The sequence below is a fragment of the Castor canadensis genome, chromosome 18, assembly GCF_047511655.1.
Source record: "Castor canadensis chromosome 18, mCasCan1.hap1v2, whole genome shotgun sequence".
Classification (NCBI taxonomy): Eukaryota; Metazoa; Chordata; class Mammalia; order Rodentia; family Castoridae; genus Castor; species Castor canadensis.
Genome location: NC_133403.1, coordinates 34,856,776 through 34,879,672, shown reverse-complemented (window position 1 = coordinate 34,879,672; position 22,897 = coordinate 34,856,776). Strand labels below are relative to the sequence as shown.

Here is a 22,897-nt window from a genome sequence, read left to right as displayed (position 1 = left end):
TAGCTGACCCTCCAGGACTTACTATCTCTGGAGTGTTTCAGCCTGGAGTATCTGAAAACAGTGCGGCTTTTAGTAAGCAGGATTATTTGTTGGAGCATTCACTGAACAGCTTTATCATTTTGCTCTTTATAGTTTTGTGTTTATTCTTTCTCGTGTCCATGGGATTCCTGTCATTTTATAGTGGATGACAATGACATGATTACCAATGACACAGTCACAAAATTTACATCTGTTGTTATGTTACAACAACAATAATGCTGAGAATGGATGGTTTTTAGGTATCTATCAACATCTTTTTTTTTTTTTTTGAGACATGGTGTCTATGTATCCCTGGCTGACCTTGAACTCACAATCCTCCTGCCTTAGCCTCTGGAGTGCTGGGATCATAGGAGTATGCCACCGTGCTTGATTCCAACATTCTATTTTTTTTTTTAACTTTTAAAATAATGATCAATTCACAGGGAGCTGCAAAGAATAGTTCATGCCCTTCCCCCAGTTTCCTCCATTGGTGATATCTTACCTAACTGTGAAATGGCATCAAAACTAGAAAATTGACACTGGTACAATCCACAAGGCTTATTTCAGTCTTACCAGTTCTACATGCATGCAGTTACTGTGTAACTTCATCATAGAAGACTTGTGCAACTACCACAAGGACCTCTGTGCGACCCTCCTGTGTTCAGGTTTTGACAGTCACACTCACCTCAACCTCCTGCCCCTCTAAATCTCTAACCTCTGGCAACCACTAATTGGGATTCCATCTCTATAATTTTGTCTGGCTTTGTTTTTAGTTTTTAAAAACACATTATAAAGTGCAGAAAATCGAGTGTACAGAAAGCAATAAACAAGCTGGGCATGATAGTGACACTTGTAATCCTAGCCCTTGGGAGGCAGGAGGATCACAAGTTTGAGGCCAGCCTGATCTACATAGTTAGACACTGTCTCAAAGAAAGAAAGAAAAAGAGGGAAGATGCAGAGGTGAAAAATTTAAGATGATACATATTGGTGAGCAAGAGGTAGGTAACACCAACATAAAGTAATTCTGAAACTAAAGCCCAGTACATTAGCCCAGGAAAATGGCATCTTATGTCTTACTGATGTCCACACAGGAGAATTTAAAATCATAGTGTTTCTAGCTGAAGCTCTAGCATCCTAATGAAATCTTTAAAAGTCAAGAGTCCATTGCCAGGTGAGGCTGGGTTGATTCTCCTGGCAGAACCTGCAGGAGCTGGCCAGGCCCCTTTAGTTCTTAACTTCTCTTGCTGCCAGACTGCTCTTTCTGGTAGCTGTGTGGAGATTCCTGCATGGGTGGGACCCAACACTGTCAGGAGTTCCCTTCAGTTCACCTGGCTGCAGTGACTGCCTTCTTTAAGCAAGGGTTTAGGGAAAGGCAAGGCAGCTCTGGAAAGCTCCACTGCTGGAGGACACGAGAATGGTAGAATATTGATAGTCCTTGAACTGAGTGGTGGGCACTTGTGAGTTCTTTTCACTGCTCACTTTACCTCCGTGTATTTGAAATTTCCCACAATTAAAAAGCTAAAAAGGAAAGGAAAAAAAGCAGAAAGCAAGAGAATGTATTTGTATAAGAAAGAATATCCTAGGGCAGCCCTAGTCAGGAGCCAAGCTATTTATTGACCTTTCTTCGACCATAAAAGCAATCCATTTTTTAAAGTTGGATTTTTAAAAAGTTGAATATATTCTTTCATCTGTGATTACTTACAGGGCTTACTGTGTGCCAGGTGTAATTGCAGATAGCAAGTACAGTAGTGAGCAGCGGAGCTGAGAAGCCCAGCCTTTTGGAGGGCCTGTGTTACATGCAATAAGCACCTATTTAAGAAGGGACTGTGTAGAATATGATGAGTGCTGTGGAGAGAAACGGGACAGCAGAAATTGTGCTTTAAAGGACAGGGAAGACTTCATAGAGAAGGTGACTTTTGAGGAAAGACTGAAAGGAGGGAGGAAAGAAAGTGGGTAGGTCTCTGGAGAGGCTGTGGGGCAGATGAGCTCAGGTTCACCTGAAGCAGAGCACCTGTGGTGTGTGAGGAATAGCAGGATGGTCAAAGTGACTGGGTTGTGGTATGATCTGCTCACATCCTGATCTAATTTGTGAGGTCCTATGCATATGTATTCACGGTAAAGAGCCTTTACAAATGATGGGATTGAGTTAATAGCACCCCAGTGAGATGGGGTAATTAGCTTGAATTATCTAGGTGGGCTACAAGGCAGGAGATCAGAGAGGAGAGAAGATTCTCCTGGCTTTGAAGATGAAGGAAGTGGGCCCTTCCACAAGCCAAGGAACATGGATAGCTTCTAGAAGTTGGAAAAGGTAAGGAAACTATATATTCCCTACAGCCTCCAGAAAGAATGCAGCCTTGATGGATTTTAGACTTCTGGCTTCCAGAACTGTGAAAGAGAAACTCTGTTACTTTAAGCCACTGTTTATTAGGCCAGACACAGACACTAATCTGGAGGCATCCTGAATAGAAGGGAGTGAGAGTGGAAGGGCTTCATCCACTGAGAGAACTCGAAGGTTCACTCTGAGTGAAGTGGAAGCCTTCTGAGTGTTCTGAGCCGAGAATGACAAAGTTTGCCTTTCATTGTAAAACAGATCACTTTGGCTGCTATATGGAGAACAGGCTGTAGGGGGACAAGGATGGCAGCAGGGAGACTTGCTTGAAGGCTTCCCAGATCATCCAGGGGAGAAAACATGGTGACTAGACCAGGAGAAGTGGACAGAATCAGCATCACTGATGGGTTGGATGTCGGGGAGGAAAGAAGAGTCAGCAAGGATCAGGGTGTGTGGCCTGAGCAGCCGGAAGGACGGGGTTGCCTTTCACTGACCAGGAGAAAGCTATGGGGAGACTAATAGTTCCATGTGAGTTGCAAGAAAGTTCTTGCTTGAGATCTGAACTGGAGGTTGGAATTTGGGAGCTGTCAGCACTTCAAGGGTATTTTAACAAGGAGACCAAGGAAGAGAGCATGAAGGAAGTGAGTGTGGATAGAGGAGGGTTTTCCCGGCTTGAACCTGGCACATGGCAATGGCGAGAGGCTGAGTTGATGAGGAAGGATCAGCCTGCACAGTGCCCTCAAACCAAGAGATGAAAATTTTCCAGAAGGGGGACGTGATCAAAGGTGTTAAGCAGGGCTGGTCATGGTGGTGCACACCTGTAATTCCAGCTACTGGGAGGTGGAAGTAGGAAAATCTCTGTCTGAAGTCAGCCCCATGCAAAAGCAAGACCTTACTTGAAAAATAAACTAAAAAGCAAAAAGGCCTGGGCATGGCTCAAGTGGTAGAGCACCTGCCTAGCAAGTGCAAGGCCCTGAGTTCAAATCCCAGTATGACCAAAGGGGGAAAAGAAAAAAGATGAAGTGCTACTGTCACATTAGAGGACAAAAATGACCACTGGATTTGACAGTGTGGGGGTCATTGATGGCCTTGGCCAGATCGTGGCCCCATGAGGGCGAAGCTACTAATAGTGTTCAAGAGTAAACGAGAAGATGAGCTTGATAGGTGAAGTTGTCTGCATGGCGTATCCTCAGCAAACAGACTCCACACGGGAACATGGGAACAGTGGAACCATGATGCTGTCCCGTTGAGATCCTCACTGGTGACCCTAATGCAGGCAGAGCTAATAAAGTTCGGTTTTGAGCCAAGAAGTTTTTTTGAAATGTGGCAATTCACAGTGGTGCTATAAAGCAGAATGCTGGAGACACTTTTATTAGCAAATTCTTGCAGCTGAGGCTCACTCACTGGGGCTTTCACCAAGCAGGGCCTTTCCAGTTCTAGCGTGTGAAAGAAAGACCGTTACTGTTAAAAAATCAGGCTTCTAAACTTGCCGGATTTAATATAAGTCAAGAATCCAAACAATTAGAAAGGTTTTCTTTTAGTGATACCTTTGAAAATTTGCTTCTTGAAAGTTTAACTAAGTCCTTGTTGATTTTTTTCTTCAGAATTAAATTCTTAAAGACTGTCATTTTTCTTCTACTTTGAAAGAAGAAAAAAGCACCTTCCTTTTATAGTCTGCTAAAAAAATTATTGGCACATTTCTGTTTTTAATACCTAGTTGTAGGTACAACCCTATTCTCTTCTTGGAAACAGTCCTCATCTCTGCCTTTTATAAATCCCTCAAAGAGATTTTTCATGTTTTATCTGAGAAAGCTTGATCCTGAATATTAATTTTTGCTGAATAAGCACTGAGGTCTGGGTGACGTGAGAAGCACCCACTGCTTTTCATCCTGTGCCCCTGTCATACAGACTTGGGCTTATGGTCTTTAAATGACATGGCCTCTGCAGCTCAGTCTTAGTGATAACTCAGTGTCCAGTCTCTCAAGTAGTCTAAGATCTAAAGAAACCTCTTTTTGCTTGAGAGCTACTGATCTTCATTTTTAATCATGGCTGTAAAAGGTAATGCCTCATGTGCTCAAGAATGGTTTTAACCATTCTTGTTCTTAGTTTGTGACACGAGTGAATAGCCCAGCATGGCACAGGCCTTCCCCACACCTGCCTTGCAGGACCTGGAGCTGGTTGGTGTGACCAAGCAACCAAGCCAGCCCTTTGCCTGGCTTTCTGTGGCCTGCTTTCCAGAGGCAAACCAGAGGGCCTCACTGGTGCCCACACTTGACTGAAGGCAGTGGTCTCTGGTCCTTGAGGCTAGGCTAGGTGGCACTACCTTGGTACCAAGGTACCTGTGGCTACCGTGGGGACAGAAACCATGCTGGGCACTGAGGGTCACAGTGTCTTCATTGTTTTGGAACTCGACATCCTGGCCTTAGCTGCAACATATGGTCTACTCTGTAGCTGAATTTTGTTGGTATTCTAACCTGTCATTTTCTATACCTTGTGCACCTGGGTCTTAATAGTAATTCACTTCTGTGCCCGAATGCAGACGTGCAAAATGTCATATACAGTGAGCATCTGTCTGCTCACTGGGGCTGTGAGGAGTGGCACCTGTGTTCTCGTTACTCTCCTGAGCCATCTCAACAGCCTGTGTTAGCTTCAGTGTGGCACATTCGTTTACGTAAGTGCCTCTGGGAGAAACAGCTCCATGTGATCCATGCTTCAACTTAGATTTTTTTAAAGACTGCATTTAACCCTTGAAAACAAAACCAATCTTGTTTTGTATATAAGAACTGGTTTTTTAAAAATGAATAAATCAAGCACTACCCACAAAAAAATAACCTGGCCTTTTCCTTGAAAATGTCAAAAAATATGCTTGTAGCTTCCAAAGTTTTTTAAGGTCTAAGATGGTGGAGGCTTCCTGAAAATTTTTCACTGAAAATTTTTTCCATTTTAAAGTGACTGAAATTTGTATGGCTCGGTTCTTGTGATGAGGCATCCAGAAGTTCACTTTAACTGAGATCTTCTCGTGTGTGATCACTGAGCACTGGCTTTGACTCCTAAGATGCTGGTGTTTCAGAGGCTCTTTCTGGGGAGGAAGAGTGCACCTTCCTTGTGGCTAATGTTTGGAGTATGGAATTTAAAAGTCCTTTTTTGGATTCATCTTGGTTCTCATACACTGGCAGGTGAGGTGGAAGGTAGGTGAGGACTGCTGGCTGTGGGGCTCATATCTTAACTGATGGACCTGCAGAGCACTGGGGTTTTGAGCTGCTCCTTGCCAGGAGAGGTTAGGGATCAAGGAAGTTTAGAAAATACTGTTCCTTATCCCCATCTTAGAGGTAAGCAGTACACGTCAGTCTATTAAACGTTCTGAGAATCTGCTGTCGTTTTATTTAACCAGTGTTTTTAAAAAGACTCATTTGACTATGGAACCCTTTGTTTGAAACCTATCAACGCTCTGAGGAGCCATTGATGTACTTGACATGCTTGGGGTAGTGCTGGTCGCTATAATAAATAATGATTACATTTGTATGATCTCATAGCTACTCTGAGACTTGTTCATTAGTTACACTGTGGGATTTTTACAAAATTTCATCTTATAATTTTTACAGAAAAGGGTCATGTGTCCCAAGGTCCGGAATAAAGCTGCCCTGGAGAATAAAGCCGCTAGTGTTTGCGTATGCTACTCCTTGTCTTACACCTCATTCACTCTGAGCTCCAGGGGTCTGCAGGGGGATGCACTCTGCTCTGGAACTATTGGACTTGTGGCTGGCTCCATCACAGCTGATGTTGGTGCTTCATGATTGCCTAGTGCTCAGACTCACTCTGGCACAGACAGATGGACACATACCAATGGGTCTCATGGTAGGCTCAGCTGTGGACCACACATGCCAGAAATAAAACCACGGTATTCTGTGTAGTCAAAACTGGGGCTCCCTGTTATTGAGCCTATCGTTTATTGCCTGACCACTTGTAATCAGATGAGGGTTTGTTTCCTGTGCCCTTATGGCTGAGATGGAGGAGTGTGGGGATGACAGTGTGGTGAGTGGATTGTAACTGATGCCGTGGCTTTGGTGGGGGGGGGGGGGGGTTTGCGGCTTAATGGATCCATGTCGGCTGCGGGATGGGTCCCAGTAGTTGGCCTCAGGGCTGTGTCTTCAGCCTCAGCCCCATCCTGGTTAACTTTTGTTCTTTTTTAAATAATTAAGACACGAAGGCCCACAGACTGTATTTTGCTGACAACTTATGGATGGGAGAAGGAACTAATGCAGTGAGTGACAGAATTGGGGTTCAGAGATGATCTGAGGGAGCTTAAATGCTGGTGGGGGGAAGATGGGCAGACACTGAGGTGCTATTTAATATGGGTAAGAAGTTTAGAAAGTTAAAATTTTAGGTGTAAAAATAGTACTTTGAAAGTAAGAAGTTGGGACTTTTTAAAAAAAAAATTGAATTCCAGTTTGTGTCTATGAAGACCCTAAAGAGTGATGAACACCAGTGTAAGGTTGCTGAGGGAGGAGTGAGAATGTGAACAGCGAGAGCTGCTGAGGCGCTTTAAGCTGGTCAGTACTACTATGTTTCTTACTGAGGGTGATATCTGGAATTTTCTTTATATATTTTTGTCTGCCTTAGAGTCTTAGATTCCAGAAGCTTTAGTGGACCACTAGTCTCCTAATGATGCCTGTCTACAGGTGAAGCAGCAAGCTGAAACAGGAGGGTATGGTAGAGCACTTGCTTAGTGTGTGAGAGGCCCTGGGTTCCAGCCCCAGCATCACAAATAAACAAAACCTTGAATGTCTAGTAAGGTCCTTCTGTCGATGGCACTCGGTAGCCCACCTGTGCGGCTCTGAACTCAGCTCTGAGCACCTTATTTGAAGAGGGCTATTGCAGAATTTAGGACAGAAGATATGCCCAGGGGATGTGACAGCTGTCTTCAGCTAGTCATGGGACGCTGGTGGAAGAGTGAATAGCTTTCTTCTTCAAAAGGGCAGCGTCAGGGCGTAGGTGGAGCGTAGGTGGAACAGTTTTCAGCACAATGGAAGGAAGCCATTTCAACAGTGGGACTGGCTTGTGATGGAGCTGGTTTGGGAGGTCAGCTCCCTACTGGCATTCCAGGATTGCCTACACCTCCACCAGCAGGGTTGTTGTGAAGCCTTTTGTAATGAGGAGACGGACTGTTGATCTCTAAAACCTCTCTGAATTCTTCATGCCATGCCACTGAGGACTTGTGCTAGTGTGGCAACTTTGGTTCAGAAAATGACAGAAGCCTTGCCACTTTCTTATGCCATCTGGGCTAACTTGCTATGCTTCAGGCTCCATGTAAAGTTGAAAGGAGTGGATAGTGTGTAGACCAGTGATGACATGACCAAGGAGAGAGGGACTTAGGTGATGTGACTGCCTCACGTGGAGCTCGCGCACATGAGTGCAGTGAAGGAATCAGACTTTAATGTGCCATCCAGGTGTCAAATTGGTCAGTGCTGCCCTGACAAGCTTTTGGCTGAATAAGGTAAAATGGTTATTTTTTGCTTGAGTTTGCCTGAGATGGAAAAATCAGGAAGTCTGAGACTGAGGCTGAGTTCTTAGATTGCAACTGATTTTTATTTTGCAAGTTTGGCCTCTGTATTGTCATGTGTCTTTTTTGTTCCCTGTTCTTTCATTTCTGCTGTCTTTTGTGCTAAATAGATATTTTCTAATGGGCCACTTTAATCCCCTGGTTGCTTCTTTTACTAAATGCTTTGAGTTTCCTTAATGGTTGTCCTGGGGATTACAATGGCCATCTTAACTTAAAACATCTAGCTTGGATTAATGCCCAGTCAATTCTAAAAGTTTACCAAAACCCTGCTCTGTGCCACTGTGTATTGGTACACTTGGATGGTGTTCACATGTCTCTGAGGCTCTGTTAATTTTCTTCAGATTTTTTCCCTTGGGCTGGATAATCTCAATTGACCACTTTTAAATTTGCAGACTTTTCTGGAAACTTAAGTTTGTTATTATTTTTGGCAGCACTGTAGTTTGAGTTGCTGGTCAAGTGCTCTACCACTTGATCCACACTGCCATCCCTTTCTGCTTTAGTTCAGTTTTTAGTTAGACTCTTCCGCTTTTCCCTGGGGCTCACTGTGGACTGTGGTCCTCGAATTCTGCCTCCCACAGAGCTGGAACTGCAGGCATGTGTATATGTCCAGGTGCTTTTGAGCTAAGGTCTAACATTTTGTCTGGGCTAGCCTTGAACGTCAGTACTCCTGTCTGAACTCCTCACAGAGTTGGGATTACAGTTGTGCACCACCACACCCAGCCCTCAAATTTGCCATTGAATTGTCTCAGTGAATTGTTTGTTTCAGTTACTGTACTTTTTAACTCCAGAACTTCTGCTTGGTTCCTTTAAGAAATAATCTCTATCTCTGTCAGTGTTCTGTCTCTTTATCAGTGTTATTTGCTGAGACGTTGTTTTCATACTTTCCTTTGTTTCTTTAGACATGCTTTTCCTAGTGTTTGAGCATGTTTATAATGGCTGATCTAAAGCCTCTGCTCACTGAGTCCATTGTCTGGATGTCCTCAGGGGCAGTTCCTAATGGCTGCTTTTCCCCCTGTGCGCAGGTCCTACTTTCCAGTTTCTTTGCCTGGCTCATACTTTAATGTTCATAACTGAGCATTTAAGATAACACAGTGTGGTAACTGTGGGAATTAGATTCTCCCACCTCTGCAGAATTCCTTCTTACTACTTGTTGTCGCTGTGTCTGCTGCCGTTTGTTTAAGTGACTTTCCTGAACCTTCTCTCTATAGACTGTGTTCTTTATTGTGTGTGGCACTGAAGTCCTGCCTGGATAGCTAGTGATCAGATAGAGCCTCCTTCAATGGAGTAGCCACTTAGCCCGGGGGTTTTGCGGGGGCCCTGTTCGGGTTGGGGCCCTCCTTCACTGTCAGAGCTCTGCCTTAGCCTTCACTTTCTGTTTGTGCAGCACTTAGGGCCAGCCAGGCCGAAAGGTGATGCCTTTTCAGGCTTTCCTTGGCACGAGCGCAGTGCTGCACATATATAAGGCTTTCTGACTCCCAGGAACATACTGGCCTTTCAGAGATCTGTGGCCATCCTACTTCCCAGGTTCCCTTTTAAGCTTTGTCAGGATCTTGTTAGTCCCAACTGGAAGTGCCTTGTCGGGGACTTGCAGTGTGATCCTAACACTGAGTGTGTGGAACCAGGGCCCTGGAGATAGGACACAGAGAGCGTGCAGTCAGTCACTCGAGACAAGCTAGCTGCCAGACAGGTCAAATGGGGACAGCTCTTTGGGAAGTGGATTTTGGGGGAGCACTAAATCTACCTGGCTCCTACAATGGCTGCTAAGCTGTTGGTTTTGAAGGCTGTGGAGGAGCTGGAGGAAGAGCTGGGATAAGTGCAAGTTAAAATGACTCTCAGGTCATCGTTCTTACTGAGATTCAGCTATTTTTCTGAACCATGCTTCTTAGACTGTTTCAAGCCTTTAACTAATTCCTAATTTCTTAAAAAGTCGATCATTACCATTTTTGTCAGTGTTCTTGCTGTTTTCATAGGTTTTCATTTCTGCTGTCCAGCAAGTGTTCCCTAAGTCTGCATCAGCTAGGGCCACCTTGAGCAGTGAGGGTGTGCTGGCAAGCAGTGTGCTCTCCCTCTGTCACACTCTCTTTTATTAGCTCTGACTCAGGTCTGAAGTGGTTTGAAAAGAGTGTTAAAGAGCATAGATTCTCACATGTCTCAGTGTTTCAGGAGTGAGGGTCAGCCCTGGATGGCAGCAGGCATGGAGTCCTTGACCCTGCCTGATCAACACATTTGCTGGGTCAGCATCTCGTCTGGCCAGCAGAGTCCAGCTTTTGTAGTCTGGCTTACTGGGTATATTTTCCTGGGATGAAGTAAATCCGTTGTTCCCTAAATCAGGGTTGGAAAACAAAATACTAATAGTATTTCCTCTGGGTACTCTTGGGATTTGAGATTTGGGCCAGACATAACATTAATTTCTGTCTATCACATCTTATATTCATGGTGAACAGCTTGAATGTTCTGTTAAATATTTTTTAAAATCTAGCCATTTAAAATCTAAGCTTTCACATGTAAAACAAGTTGGATTTTTATATAACCAGAAATTTAACTCAATGGATATTCATTTTATTACAGCCTTTCATTTCAGAGGTCATCAGTCCCACATTGCATAAGATGGAAATTCAGCACTGCTGGTAAAAGTAAAGAGATTCTGCTCTGAAAAGCTGTGAGTGTCTGTAGCTGGTCACCATGTCAGAGCATGCATTTTTACATTTCATAGAGCTGTGTATTTCTGTCTCATTTGTTAGATGGCGATATAACCAGGCAGTCTAAAATGTGGCATTACATGTGGTACAACAGTTTTGAAATCTTGAAAGATAAAACTGGAAACATTTGCTGTATTTTTTCCACCTCGGAGTGTTTTATTAATGAGACATTTTATTCTGCCATAAGCCCAGGGCAGTAATCTAGGTGTTGATTGAGTTTTGGATGGCAAGGGGCCTCTCTAATTGCGCAGTCTGACATTTGTGTCGTTTCTGCTGTTGCAGGTCAGCAAGACGTGGAAGGTGATTGCTGAGGATGAGGTGTTGTGGTACCGGCTGTGCCAGCAGGAAGGGCACCTACTGGAGAGCAGCATCTCTGACTACTCGTGCTGGAAGCTCATCTTCCAAGAGTGCCGTGCCAAAGAGCACATGTTACGGACCAACTGGAAGGTGGGCAGTGGCCAGTAGCTTTAGCTGGGGAAGGTAGCCTGCAAGGACACGGGAGTCCAAACCTTCAGATGCAGCCGAGGCTCACTGCCAGAACCGAGGGTGTGCAGTGTGACGAGGGGTCCTTTAGTATTGGCGAGTTGTTGCCCATTTCGTTCTTCTCTGCTGTCAGCCACAGTGCCCGGGAGCGTCCTCCTGCTGTCCACATGGGAGGGCTGAGCCGAGCTGCAAGTTGCTTCCCTGTTGCTGGTTAGGGTTGTTGGAGGCATGTGCACCGCAGCCCCCTTGCACTTCCCTCACCTCCTGGAGGGACGGAGAAGGCAAAGCACTGCCTCACACGAATGCAGTAGGAGCTACGGGAGGGAGACACAAAGATCCGCATGCCGTCTGCGCCTCCCTTGCCTAACCCACTGGCTTGCCGCCCTAGCATTTATCACTTCAAGTCTCTGCAGAAATATTAGATCACAGCTAAGCATTTGCACAGAGCAGCGTTTCTACAGGAGATAACTGTCAGGAAGCAAGTTACCTAGAGCTGTGTGAGGCACGGCAGGTGAGAGTGCATAGCAGCCCTCCTTGCCCACTTGGAGGGAAGGGATAGGACTGTGCTATTGCCTGCAAAGAGCCTGTAAAGGTCAGTCCTAATAGACCTTGAGATGAACAGCTTCTGTGTATTACCGATGGTGACATTGCCTAAAGGTGAGTCCGTCCCTAGTTACCTCATAACCGGATTATGACCCATAGGCTTGATGGGAGCAAGCAGTCCATTCCAGCAGTGTCCTTGTTCGTGTGAGCAGTGTTTCTATCATTTAGGGCTCCTCAACCCCAGCTCTAGTCACATTGGGAAGCTCATTCTGTTTTTGGATGGGGGAGGGAGGGAGCTTCCTATACTTTACAGAATGTCCAGCTGCACCCTTGGGTCTATCCATGGGCTGCCACTAGCATCTCCTCTTTCCAGTGTGACAGCTTAGCTATCTCAGATATTGCCAGAGGTCCCGGGGGAAGGGGGAGGACAAAACTGCCCCTGGTGGAGAACCAGTGATCTAAAGAGAACTAGCATGATGATTCTTTGTTAGGTGTTAAGACACTGACCAAGCAGAGTCACCAGTGGCCCCCTGGTGTCCATTTGCATCCACAGAAGGTAATAAACTAATTTGGCTCATTTGGCGCCTGTACACCTGGTTAGGTCTTGTGATGGACATACATGAGAGGCGGGTGAAAGGTTTGACAAAGAAAGCTGCTCAGACAACCTTGGGGCAGAAAGTAGAGGTGCCACGTGGAAGATTGAGAGTTGAGGTAACTTGGGCCTTTCTGTCCAGGAAGGAGAGATGTCGTTGAGATTTATGAGCATGTCCCCCTGGCTTGAATTCAAGATGTCACACCCTGAGGGAGAGCAGAAACTAAGTTGTTTGCTTCCTCTTTGATGGGAGAGAAAGCCATGAAGGACGTGACACATCCTCACTTGTGCTGGTGCTGGCAGAACTGAAGGTGTTCACAGACCCACCTCATCACAGAAACCTTACAACTACATGCAGCTGCTCTGAACGTCCACTTAATGCTTTTCTGTAACGAGCACAGAACTGCCGCATGTGCTCTGTAAACTGCCAACAGTTGAGTGAACTCCTTAGTAGTGCAGCAGCCTGTGAGGGAGACTGCTATTTGGAGTGTCTTGTGCCCATTTCCTGACACTGAACAATGAGGACTAACGGGTGAGATTTTAAGTGATAACTTTCATTAAATTAATGAAATTCATTAATTTAATTTAATTCATTAAATTAAATGCTATGCTGGAATTCTTACAAAACAGGAAAGACAGCAGTAGGGAGGCCGCTGAACCTTCGCAGTCCCCACAGTCTCATCTCTGCAGTGGACAGAGTGGGGTGACCATAGTAATGCTCTTGCTGCCCTCCCGCAGAGCCTGGCCCGTGCTCAGTGCCCAAGCCTTGTTGGCTCTTGAAGCTCCTAAGTGTTTGCACACAGACACGTTGTCCTATTTGAGGTCAGCATCAGGATGTGTTGGGCAGGCAGTTTGGTTTAGTACCTCCGAGGTCAGTGTCGGGGGGAACCCCAGAGTTCTCAGGTACCTCAGCATAAGGGGATGACCAGCTGCGGTGCATGAACTTACCTAGACCTGCAGTTTGTTTAGCGCTTCCTGGGAATGGGGTTGAGAAAGTGAGGATGGTGCCACACCATGGGTGTTTGTATAAGCTTGTTTTTATCCTGGCGTTCTAGGATTTCTCTACCATTCAAATGCCAGTGTGGGATTGGAGCTCAAGCAAGCAGGGCAACTGCTGCCTGCTGGAAGACTTCTCTTTTTCTTTCAACACCTTTGCACTCAAAAGAGCTCTTCTGTTCTATTCTTGTAACTTTGGCAGTGGCCCTGCTCCGATGACTCACAGGTCTTTCCCCTCACCCCACAGCTCCACTAGCTGGGCAGCTCCTCCTGGATGTGTCCAGTTTTGACCCTCAGCTGTGGACTTGGCCCTTGGACTAAGTTATAACCACTGTACAAACTGTCTTGCCAGTTTCGGGAGCATAACTGCTGAGTAGATAGATGTTCATTGTAGTGGAAGGCTCATCCTCACCTCTTTCCTAATAGTATTATTCAGGAGTGGGCTGAACACTTGCTGCACACTCTATTTCCCATACTGATGGTCTGATGCCAGACCAGCAAAACTGACACTTCATGTCACTTGCTGTTCTTGAATACCTCTATTCACATTTGCTTTTTGGCTTAACTATCTTACTTTTCCCAACCTTTCACATGTAAACAATTTATATCCCTTCAGATTCCCTTTATTTTTATTTTCATAATAATTATTTGGTATGTTTTCTGAATTAATAATTAATGATCATGGTAATTAAAAATCACAAAAAGGCACATAGCGGAAAAAACATCTCCCTCTCTCCTCATGAGCAACCCAAGTTTAGGTTTTCCTTAAGGACCATTTCCAGGAATCCTGACCTTGCAGTCAGAAATGTCTTTTCTTCTCCCTTCCCTTGTCCCAGTCTCTGTCAGTTTTTCATTTTATTCTGAGAGCTCTTTTACGAGCTGTTAACAGATAAAATGTCACTAAATACTTTGTCTTCTCTCAGTTGAACTCTTTAATATACCTCATGTACTTCTAAGATACTTCTGAGTGCCCGTGGATTACCAGCGCCCCAGCATTCCAGTCACCTGTGTGCACGTATTTGGTGATCTCCTTGAGGACAAGGCAAGGATCACCGTTCACACACTCGTTGGTGCCTTTCAGGAGTCCAGGATCTTGGACATGCTGACTGTCCCCAGATACCTTGAGTGGGGCGTGTGCAGAAGAAAGTCTCTATGGGATGTAGGGAAGAGCCACGTGCTTTGTCTCCCAGTTGTCCCAACGGCAGCATAAACGGCATCTCTTTTCCTTATGCAGAGTCGCAAAGGTGCGGTGAGCGAGCTGGAACACATTCCTGACGCGGTGCTCTGCGATGTGCATTCTCATGCTGGTGTTGTCATTGCTGGGTAAGCAAAATCATTTCTGCTTAATGCTCTTCCTCTCATGGTCTTTGATTTTTTTACGCACTGCCGTGGGAGCACCGTGACCCGGGCCCTCTCAGAGCTGCATGGGGCTGGGAGCTTTCGGTGAGCCTGTGCTCTCAGACATGAGGGCTCTACAGTGCATGCTGAGAAGCCAGTGTGCAGTGGCTGTGTAGCCCATTCGTCTCAATGTGTCTTTCCTGGCTTTCTAACCACTCCTGTGGCATGTTATGCTGTATGTCCATTATGGCAAACAGTTTGTATTTTATGAAGACATAAAAAAGCCAAGCAAGAATAATAAGCGTTGGCACCAATGGGGCCTGTTCTTACTCACTTGCTCTGAAGCCTCTGTGGCCATATATACTCTTCTTTCCCTACCACACAGGACATGTTTGCCGCGTCACTTGTCTGCAGCTAGGCTTCTTCTGTGTCTCTATGGCCAAGAAATTTAATTTTAGCTTCTGCAAATTCCTTTGTCTTCTGATCCTTACTGCTTTCAGAAATTCTTCATGTTTTGCTACAGAGGTACATGCATCTATTTAATGTAGAAGAAAATCAGTTTTCTTTCTGGTTTAGGAAGATGTCTTATACTGTAGTTTCAAACTATAAACTTCAAATTTTATACTTTACAGTCTCAAATTGTATGCCAGAAAGTGGAGACTAGCACCTTTACTTTCTGAGTCTGGATAAGCTTTAGAGTGAGCCATCTCAGGAAGGCTTCCGCCTGCAACAGTCCCCAAACCAGAGCAACCTTGGACTTAACAGTTAACACTTGCCAAGTCGGCTGCTTCTGCTTTTTCGCAAAGCTTCCTTAAGAAGCATTCCTTAAACAGCCCCATTTGAATTGAAACCCCAAACAGATTATCTGAATTTTTTTATGTAAGCCATGCCCATGAAAGATTATTCCTGTTTTAAATAAGATCTGTCCAGGAGGGATTCTTCTTTAGGTTTTGATTATTGGCTACAGTTCCGAGTTCACTTAATGCCTTCTTGAGAGCGATGTAGAACTATTACTTTTAGAAAGATATGGCATTCTGTCCCTCCAGTTATTAGGTGCCTCAGGCTTCTCCCCTCATCGCTGCACCTCAGGGCTCCAGTGTGCAGGGGCTGAGGACCAGTGGTAACCACACAGGTGTTTGTACTCTCCCGGCTTAAAAGGCTGTGCCCGGGGGTAAGGACATGTTGGAGGACAGAATGCTGAAATTGGGCTGACAGAGTCTTGAAAGATTAGAAATAAAGGAGGGACTTTGATCCCAAAAGCCAATTAGGAGTTTATCGGGATGTGGAGCCCCCCTGAAGGAAAGAGAGGCAGGCCAGCTGCGAGTCCTCCTCTCCTGCCCTCCTGTCCCTGGGGTTTGTTCAGCCATACAGAATAGGCAGCACAGAGCCCAGAGAAGCCAGAGTTTGAGGGATCAATAGGATGAAACGTGAGCTGTGGTCAGAGAGGCTCCTCCTGGCCCCTCTCTGAGAGAACCTCAAGTTGATGGCTTTGCATGAGGTCTTCAGTCTTGCTTGTGTGTGGAGCAGCTTGTGTTTATCATTAAAATTTTACCTAGCGGTTACAATGCTTGTTTTCTGGTCAGCTCTTGACTCCCTTTTCATTTGAGCCAGTGGAGTTTGTGGTTACCTCATTCCAATCAATGTTATGTTCTCCATGGAGCTTCTTAAAGAGACAGTGTCACCACCATGTTTTCTCTTCTACTGAGTTTCTTCTTCCTTTTAAAATTTCTTTTATACAAGTGGAATTTGTTCCAGGCTTAGTTTTGTTTAACTATAAACCATTTTTTGCATTTAAGCCTATTAAATTTATTTCATATAATTGGTAGAGAGCAAAGACTTGGAAAAATCTCTTGCCTCTTCCCACCTTTTCTGCTCTCTCTGCAAATGTTCTTGGTTTGGAGCTAGGTTACAAAGGCCCACAGTGACTTTCATTGCAGTTAGACTTACAGTTGACCCAGTCTTGGTCCTTCCTTCCTTTTCAGGTAAAGCCAGAGCACCCCTGATGAACTCACTGACTGATGCTGAGCACCTCCCATGTGGTTCTCACCGCTGTGCTCATCTCAGCTTGTTTGTTCAGAGCTGCTCAGACATGATTCTTTTTGTGTGTGGCAGTACTGATGTTAGAACTCAGGACCTCATGCTTGCTAGGCAGACGGTCTACTAATTGAGGCATGTCCTCAGCCCTTGTTGTGTTGGTTATATTTGAGACAGGGTCTCACTTTAGTCCCGGGCTAGCCTGGACCAGGATCCTCTTATTTGTGCTTCCCTGTAGCTGGGACGACAGGCTTGCTTCACCATGTCCAGCCATTGGTTGAAATGGGGTCTCGCAAGCTCTTTGCCCAGCCTGGTCTCAAACCATGAACCTCTGAATCTGTACATCCCAAGGAACTAGGATTACAGGCTTCAGCCACTCTGCCAGACCAGAAATAATTTGAACTCTGTAGCATATGTGTCTTCCATTAAGCATCTTTTAAAACAAGGAGTAGTACGTGGTATTCCATGAAATGCTCTGTAGTGCTTACACACTGCTTTGTGTAGAGCAAGCACTAAAATTTAATACACACGCCCTCCCCCTCCATGTGTGTACTCCATGTTCTTCCGCAAATTGGAGAAATGCCTGATTTCTCTTGTCCATGCTCTAATCTCATGATTGTTCCAACTTAAAACATCATAGTTTTAAACCTTGCGTGGACTTTTTAGAAGTGATCCAGTTTCAGAGCATCCATTCTGAGTGAGGTGGTGGAGGTCCAGAGCCTGACCCTGACCTTCTGTGACATCCACATACAGTGTCCCCTTTGCTCCTCTGAGTTTTTGTCATTACAGTGTCATTCTGGTTTTCCTTTTGTGACACGTGTCTTTTTGTCTAAGAATGGTAGTAAAGCCATGTTATTTTTGCAAAAACATTAGAAAGTGGAGACGAGAAAGCCACCTAAATTTCACCATGTAGCGTAGCTTGCCTCTGACACTGATTTTGGTGTGGGTGGATTGGTTTTCAGTCTGCTTTTCAATACATATTTTTACATAATATAATCATAGCTTATGTTACATTTTTGACCTTTTACTTCACACTAAATTGAGATTTTTTTTCATGTTATGTTATTTTTCATTACTTTCTTTGACTTACTGCAAAATTTCTTGAATAATTATATCCTAATTTCCCCATTCATTCCCCTACTAATGAACATAGTCATTTCCTGTTTTATTATATCGTAACGGAGGTACATTCTGAGGAATGTGTTGATGGGTGATGTCATAGATTGTATGTGCAAAAGCTGAGACAGCTATGATGTCACGTCATATGATCCCATGTGACCACCGTCACATATGCAGTCTGCTCTTGACCGAAATGTGGCTGTGTAGCACGTGCTTGTAATGTGTTTTTTTATGCACAGAAGTTTACACATTTTGCGAATATTTACAAAATATTTACAAATATTCTTTATTTAAAAATTATGAAACATGCCGTTCTAGGGACTTTGAATTTCATGTAAGAGTGTAGGATTAAAGAGTTTTTCCATTATACTGATATTCCTGATTATTTGCCTAGGCTAGGGGCACAGAAGTAGAATTACTGGACATAGTGTAATAAATTTTTATGATTTTTCAGATTAGGAGTGATTTTGGAATGCTTTTATTCTAGGCCTTCAGCTGTTCTTCAGTTTAGCTGTTCAAGACCCCAAACATCCTCAAAGCCTGCTCCTGAATATGTCTCCCTCCTTCCTGTTCGTGCCCACAGAGGTCACTGCTGACTTTCTGGTTGATGTGCCAATGGTCTTTTCCTCTTGAGCCTCTTGGCAGTGTTTGCTCTTACTGGCTGTATCTTTCTTGAAATGGTGGGGTCTTGTATTAAGCATCTGTGTGCCATCAGAGCCTAAGTCCAGTCCCAGGCTCCAGGAAACACAGAGGACAGTGTGTATGGGATGAAGACTTCACACTTTCTTGTGCGCACATCTCTGAGCCTCTTCTGGCCAGGCCACACTGCTTCTCTAGCAGGTACACAGCATCCCAGGAAATGCCTGGGCCAGCAGGAGCTCTGCTCACTGTAACTAGCAGTTCACACAGAACAATGACTGCTTTTCCAGCTGAAATTTCCCATTTCTTGGAGAAAATTTATGTTCAGAAGTCACCAAGCTACAGAGTCAGCCATCTGACTTTTTCTCACAGCTCAGTGTCTGTCTGCATTTTCTGTGTGATAGGGCTGCCCTCCTGAAATGCTGGGGAGGTTTCCTGTGTGTATTTACCTTGTATTCCATGCTTGAGCCATGCTACCAGCCCTTTTGCTTTAGGTGTTATTCCAATAAGGTCTTGCTTTTATACCCAGGCCAGCCTGGACCACTATCCTATTTATGCTCTCCACATAGTTGGGATGATAGGCACAAGAACCCACACCCATCTATTTGTTGAAATGGGGGGCAATGGGGGGGGGTCTCACTAACTTTTTCCCTGGGCTGGCCTTGAACCAGGATCCTCCTGATCCCAAGGAGCTAGGATTATAGGCATAAGCCACTGCTCCCAGCTTTAGAGTGTTTTTAAAATTACACTTAAGGCTGGGAGTGCAGCTCAGTGAAAGAGCGTTTGCTTAGCAAGTGAGAGGCATGCTCGGTCCAATCCCCAGCACCAAAGATGAATGAACAAATGAATGATATGTTTATCACTGAGGAAAGATGATAGAAGGGCTATGACAATGGCCTTGTTCCATTTTATGAGATGCTTGGACTGTTCTCCTTTTCCCTAGTCATATTCTGGAAGTCACAGAGTTCTGAACACATGACCTCTTGAGTTCAGAAAGGTTGCAGTGCAAGAACTGAGGCCTGGGGCCAGCTAGAGTGCTGTAAGTAGTGAAGGGGAGCCACCCAGGTAAAACCTGGGAAGCAAGTCAAGCCTGGGGCTCCTTGGAGGCCCTGTGCCAGCTCTGCTGCCATTAAGCTATTAGCTCACCAAAAGCTTTTAGCCGATGCCCAGGAGTATGGTGGTGGTTTGCAATAAACTCCCTCCTCACTGTTACTTAAGATCATATTGTCTGAAGCATTTCAGTTTGCATAAGGACGCACACTTTTCTATTCACATTAGAGGACCACTTCCCCCTTTCTTTTTAAAAATACTAAGTGCCTTGTGTCTGTTGAGATTTTATTCAGTACTCATGCTTTCCCCTGGTTTCCCGCTGCTGCGATCTCCCTTTCAGCACACAGCTCCTGCCTTTCTTGTGTATCCAGGTTTCTCCTCTGCCAGATGGGGTTGGAGAGAAAACTATCATTTAATGTTGCAAAATATGAGCCCTCTTTATTCCCCCCAGAACATATGTAGTTGTCCCCTTTCGGCTCATTCTCTTTGAGGCAAGCATGTGGAGCAGATATATAGCAAAAGGCTGACACCTCTCTGACAACCAGGTGAATTCTGGCTGTCGCTTCAGCTGCCAGGTGTGACCTGGTACAAATTTGTTTTACCATCATCAGCTCCATTATCCACACAAGTTGGACATCGGAGCCAAGAGGATCCCTAGTGGTCTGCAAACATGAGGCAGAATCTGGAGGTTCTGGTTTATATGTGTGAACTTTGGTATGATTGCTTCAGTTGGCCTCCTGACACTTGTATCATTTACAATTTTTGTCATTGTTTTCCAGTTAAATATCAGTTTAAATAGTCATCTGTGGTAACTTAAGATACCTTGCTTTTAAGCATTTTTTCTCACTTTCCCAGTAACTGAAAATGTACCCTTATATAGACCATGAACCAGGCCAAAATACTAACAGAGTTTTTGATCTGAAATATTATGTATTTACCCCAAATTTTAAAATATTTTCTATTCAGGAACTGAAGTTCTCAGGAATGGTGGTCCTAATACTCTGCAAGTTTCATGTGAATGAATGAAAAATAATTCCTGTGTACTACTGGCAGTGAAGTTGCACTGGATAAATGTCACCCATACTTACACTTCCCTCTGAACATGCTTTCTAGCTTTCTCCTTTTCAAAAGACTCATTGTGACAGTTTTCCTTTCAAGCTTGTGGTATAGATTTTGTTTTGCTTATTATGATCCTGAGCTGTTTCCCTTAAGGAATTCGATCATTACCCGTTAGGGGCCTCTTTTTTAAAACACTTTTAAATTTATTACTTATTTTCTACTGTGAGGGATACATGCTCTTCTAGTAAATAAGTCTGAGGTAAGATATTGATAAGTGACTTGAGGACAGTATTGCAATTATTATATCTTTAATGAAGGGGCTCTAGAATCTCCTTAATAAATACTGATGAACTCACAGCTGCATTTATCCATCTCTGCTTCTCCAAGGAGTAATGGCAAGGGCCACAGCTCCAGCAACTCCACATAATCCTCACTGACTCTCACTCTATTGATTGTGATTAACCGAGACGTATGGAAAGCGGCTTTAAGCGTGCAGTGCATGTCTCGTAAGGCCCATTAAGACGTTCATTATTTCTCAATTGATGTGTCGTAAGCACCGCTTGATGTTTGCCATCGTGCATTTCCACAGAGCCACTGTGCACTGCGGGACTGAGTTCATTTTGTTAATTGCATAAAACAAGTTACGTTTCATTGAAAATATAAATACTCTTGCTTTTATTGATTTGCAGGCTTGAGTACTGCTGAAGGAAGCATGGAGCAAGTGCATAGTTCTTAAAACCTCTGCATGCTAAGGGCATAAATACTTGTTGGCACGTGAGCCTGCACCTTTAGGGGCCCCTGCCTCATGCTCAGCAGGCCTTACCCACCTCAGCTTCTGGGTTGCAGTCAGTAGATCCTTCATTGTGGCAACACAGTAGCACTCAGCGCGGGGCTCCGCACACAAGCCTTGCTCATGAGGAGTCCGTAGGTCAACAGGGGCTGCAACTGGTAGCCATGACAGATCAGGGTGGGAAGACCACCACACCGTAACACACCAGGGAAGGGCACCCTGGCTCTGTGCCAGACCAGGCCCTCTGCTGAGTCTGGAAAGATAACCAGCCCTTGGCCTGGAGGAGTGTTGTGTGGGGCATGGGGCTGTCCCTCCTCACTCCTCAGCCAGCCTTGGCCACAAATGGTCCTGGAGTACAGCTTTAGAATCCTTCTTAACACAGGTCTCTAGGCAGCCACTGTCAGTTTTGGGACTTAACACACAAAAGAAACCACTTGCAGTTCCTGGCCTGAGGCTGCTGTGGATACCTGATCGGGTAGAATTGGAACTTCATCTGGGATAGTCCTATGGCAGGTGAAGTTTCACTGACCTTTTTATGCATCCTTGCACATCAGTCCTGTATGGACGGCTGGGCTCCCTGTTACCTTAGGAAGCTTTTGTTGTTGGCTTCTCGCCTTCCAGTTGAAGCATAGTGGTAGAATTGATGGATTAGGGCGGGGGCTGCACCACGTAAGGGAGAGAGTGTTGAAAATGACAGAGTCCTTGCGCTGCACTTAAGTGGAGGTGGCTCTTAAAAGCAGTATTTGTTTAAATGCTGTCATTAGAAAGGGCAAACTGGCTTGTTGGCTAAGCAGCAGAATAAGAAAATCCTGGGCACATTTTGGTCCCAGCTGTGCCACTAAAATGTTTCTTGTGACCTTGGGTAAGTCACTTAACCTTACTTCTCAGCACTCGTAAATCAAAACAACCCCCAGGTTGTTAGGAAGAGCTGTGAACAAATTTGTTTTTAGCAAGTAGGAGCTTGTGCTTGGAAGCCGGGTATGCATGCAAAAAGGTAGAGGCTGTTTGCAGCTGGGTAGCATTTCTTCCTTTTTCTTCTGGCCTCTTAGTGTGCATAAGAAGTCGGCTATTGAAAAGTTACAAGCTAGTGAAAGTTCCTTGGTGGTAAATCATCTTAAATTGGCAGTTGCTGTGGTGGGCTGAGCTCAGGCAGGCTTTATGCTCATTCTTTCAACAAAAGTCAGCTGTGGTCCCTGACCTGGTTGTTGGGAGGTCCACCAAGCTTGCCACAAAGAGAAAAAGTAAGATGTAACCGACCAGTGCCAACCTGGCCACCTCATCACTCCTCAGGAAAAGGCTTCTTTCTTCTCCAGTGCCACATCAGCTAACGTATTAGTTAGCCATCAGCATTGGGGTCCAAAGGCTTCCTGACAATACAACTGTCATTGTGCTGTCTTAATTGGTTGAGTGTAATTGTCATTAGGCAGCAGTAGGGACATCTGGAGCCCTGGAGAAGGATCAGCCTTTTTCCCACCTCCTTTGGATAGCTGCTCGTGCTCCCCGCCACCAGTGTGGTTAAGCGCTTTTAGATCGTATTTAGCGTTTGGCCAGGCCTCCCGCCACAACTAGTGTTGTAGAGCGCAAGTGTCTGTCCTTAGAGTGAGCTCTAGCACGCAGCCTAGCCCCTGAGACATCGTGCTTTCTCTTT

General features: G+C 44.9%; 1 protein-coding gene across 1 annotated transcript in view; it reads left to right on the top strand.

Moving 5' to 3' along the window:
• Positions 1–22,897, top strand: part of Fbxw8 (F-box and WD repeat domain containing 8) — a 99,655-nt gene that overhangs the window by 18,673 nt on the left and 58,085 nt on the right. The window contains exons 3-4 of the mRNA XM_020163664.2: positions 10,889–11,053; positions 14,455–14,543. Coding sequence (XP_020019253.1) covers positions 10,889–11,053; positions 14,455–14,543 — 254 coding nt within the window. The remainder of the gene's footprint in view (positions 1–10,888; positions 11,054–14,454; positions 14,544–22,897) is intronic.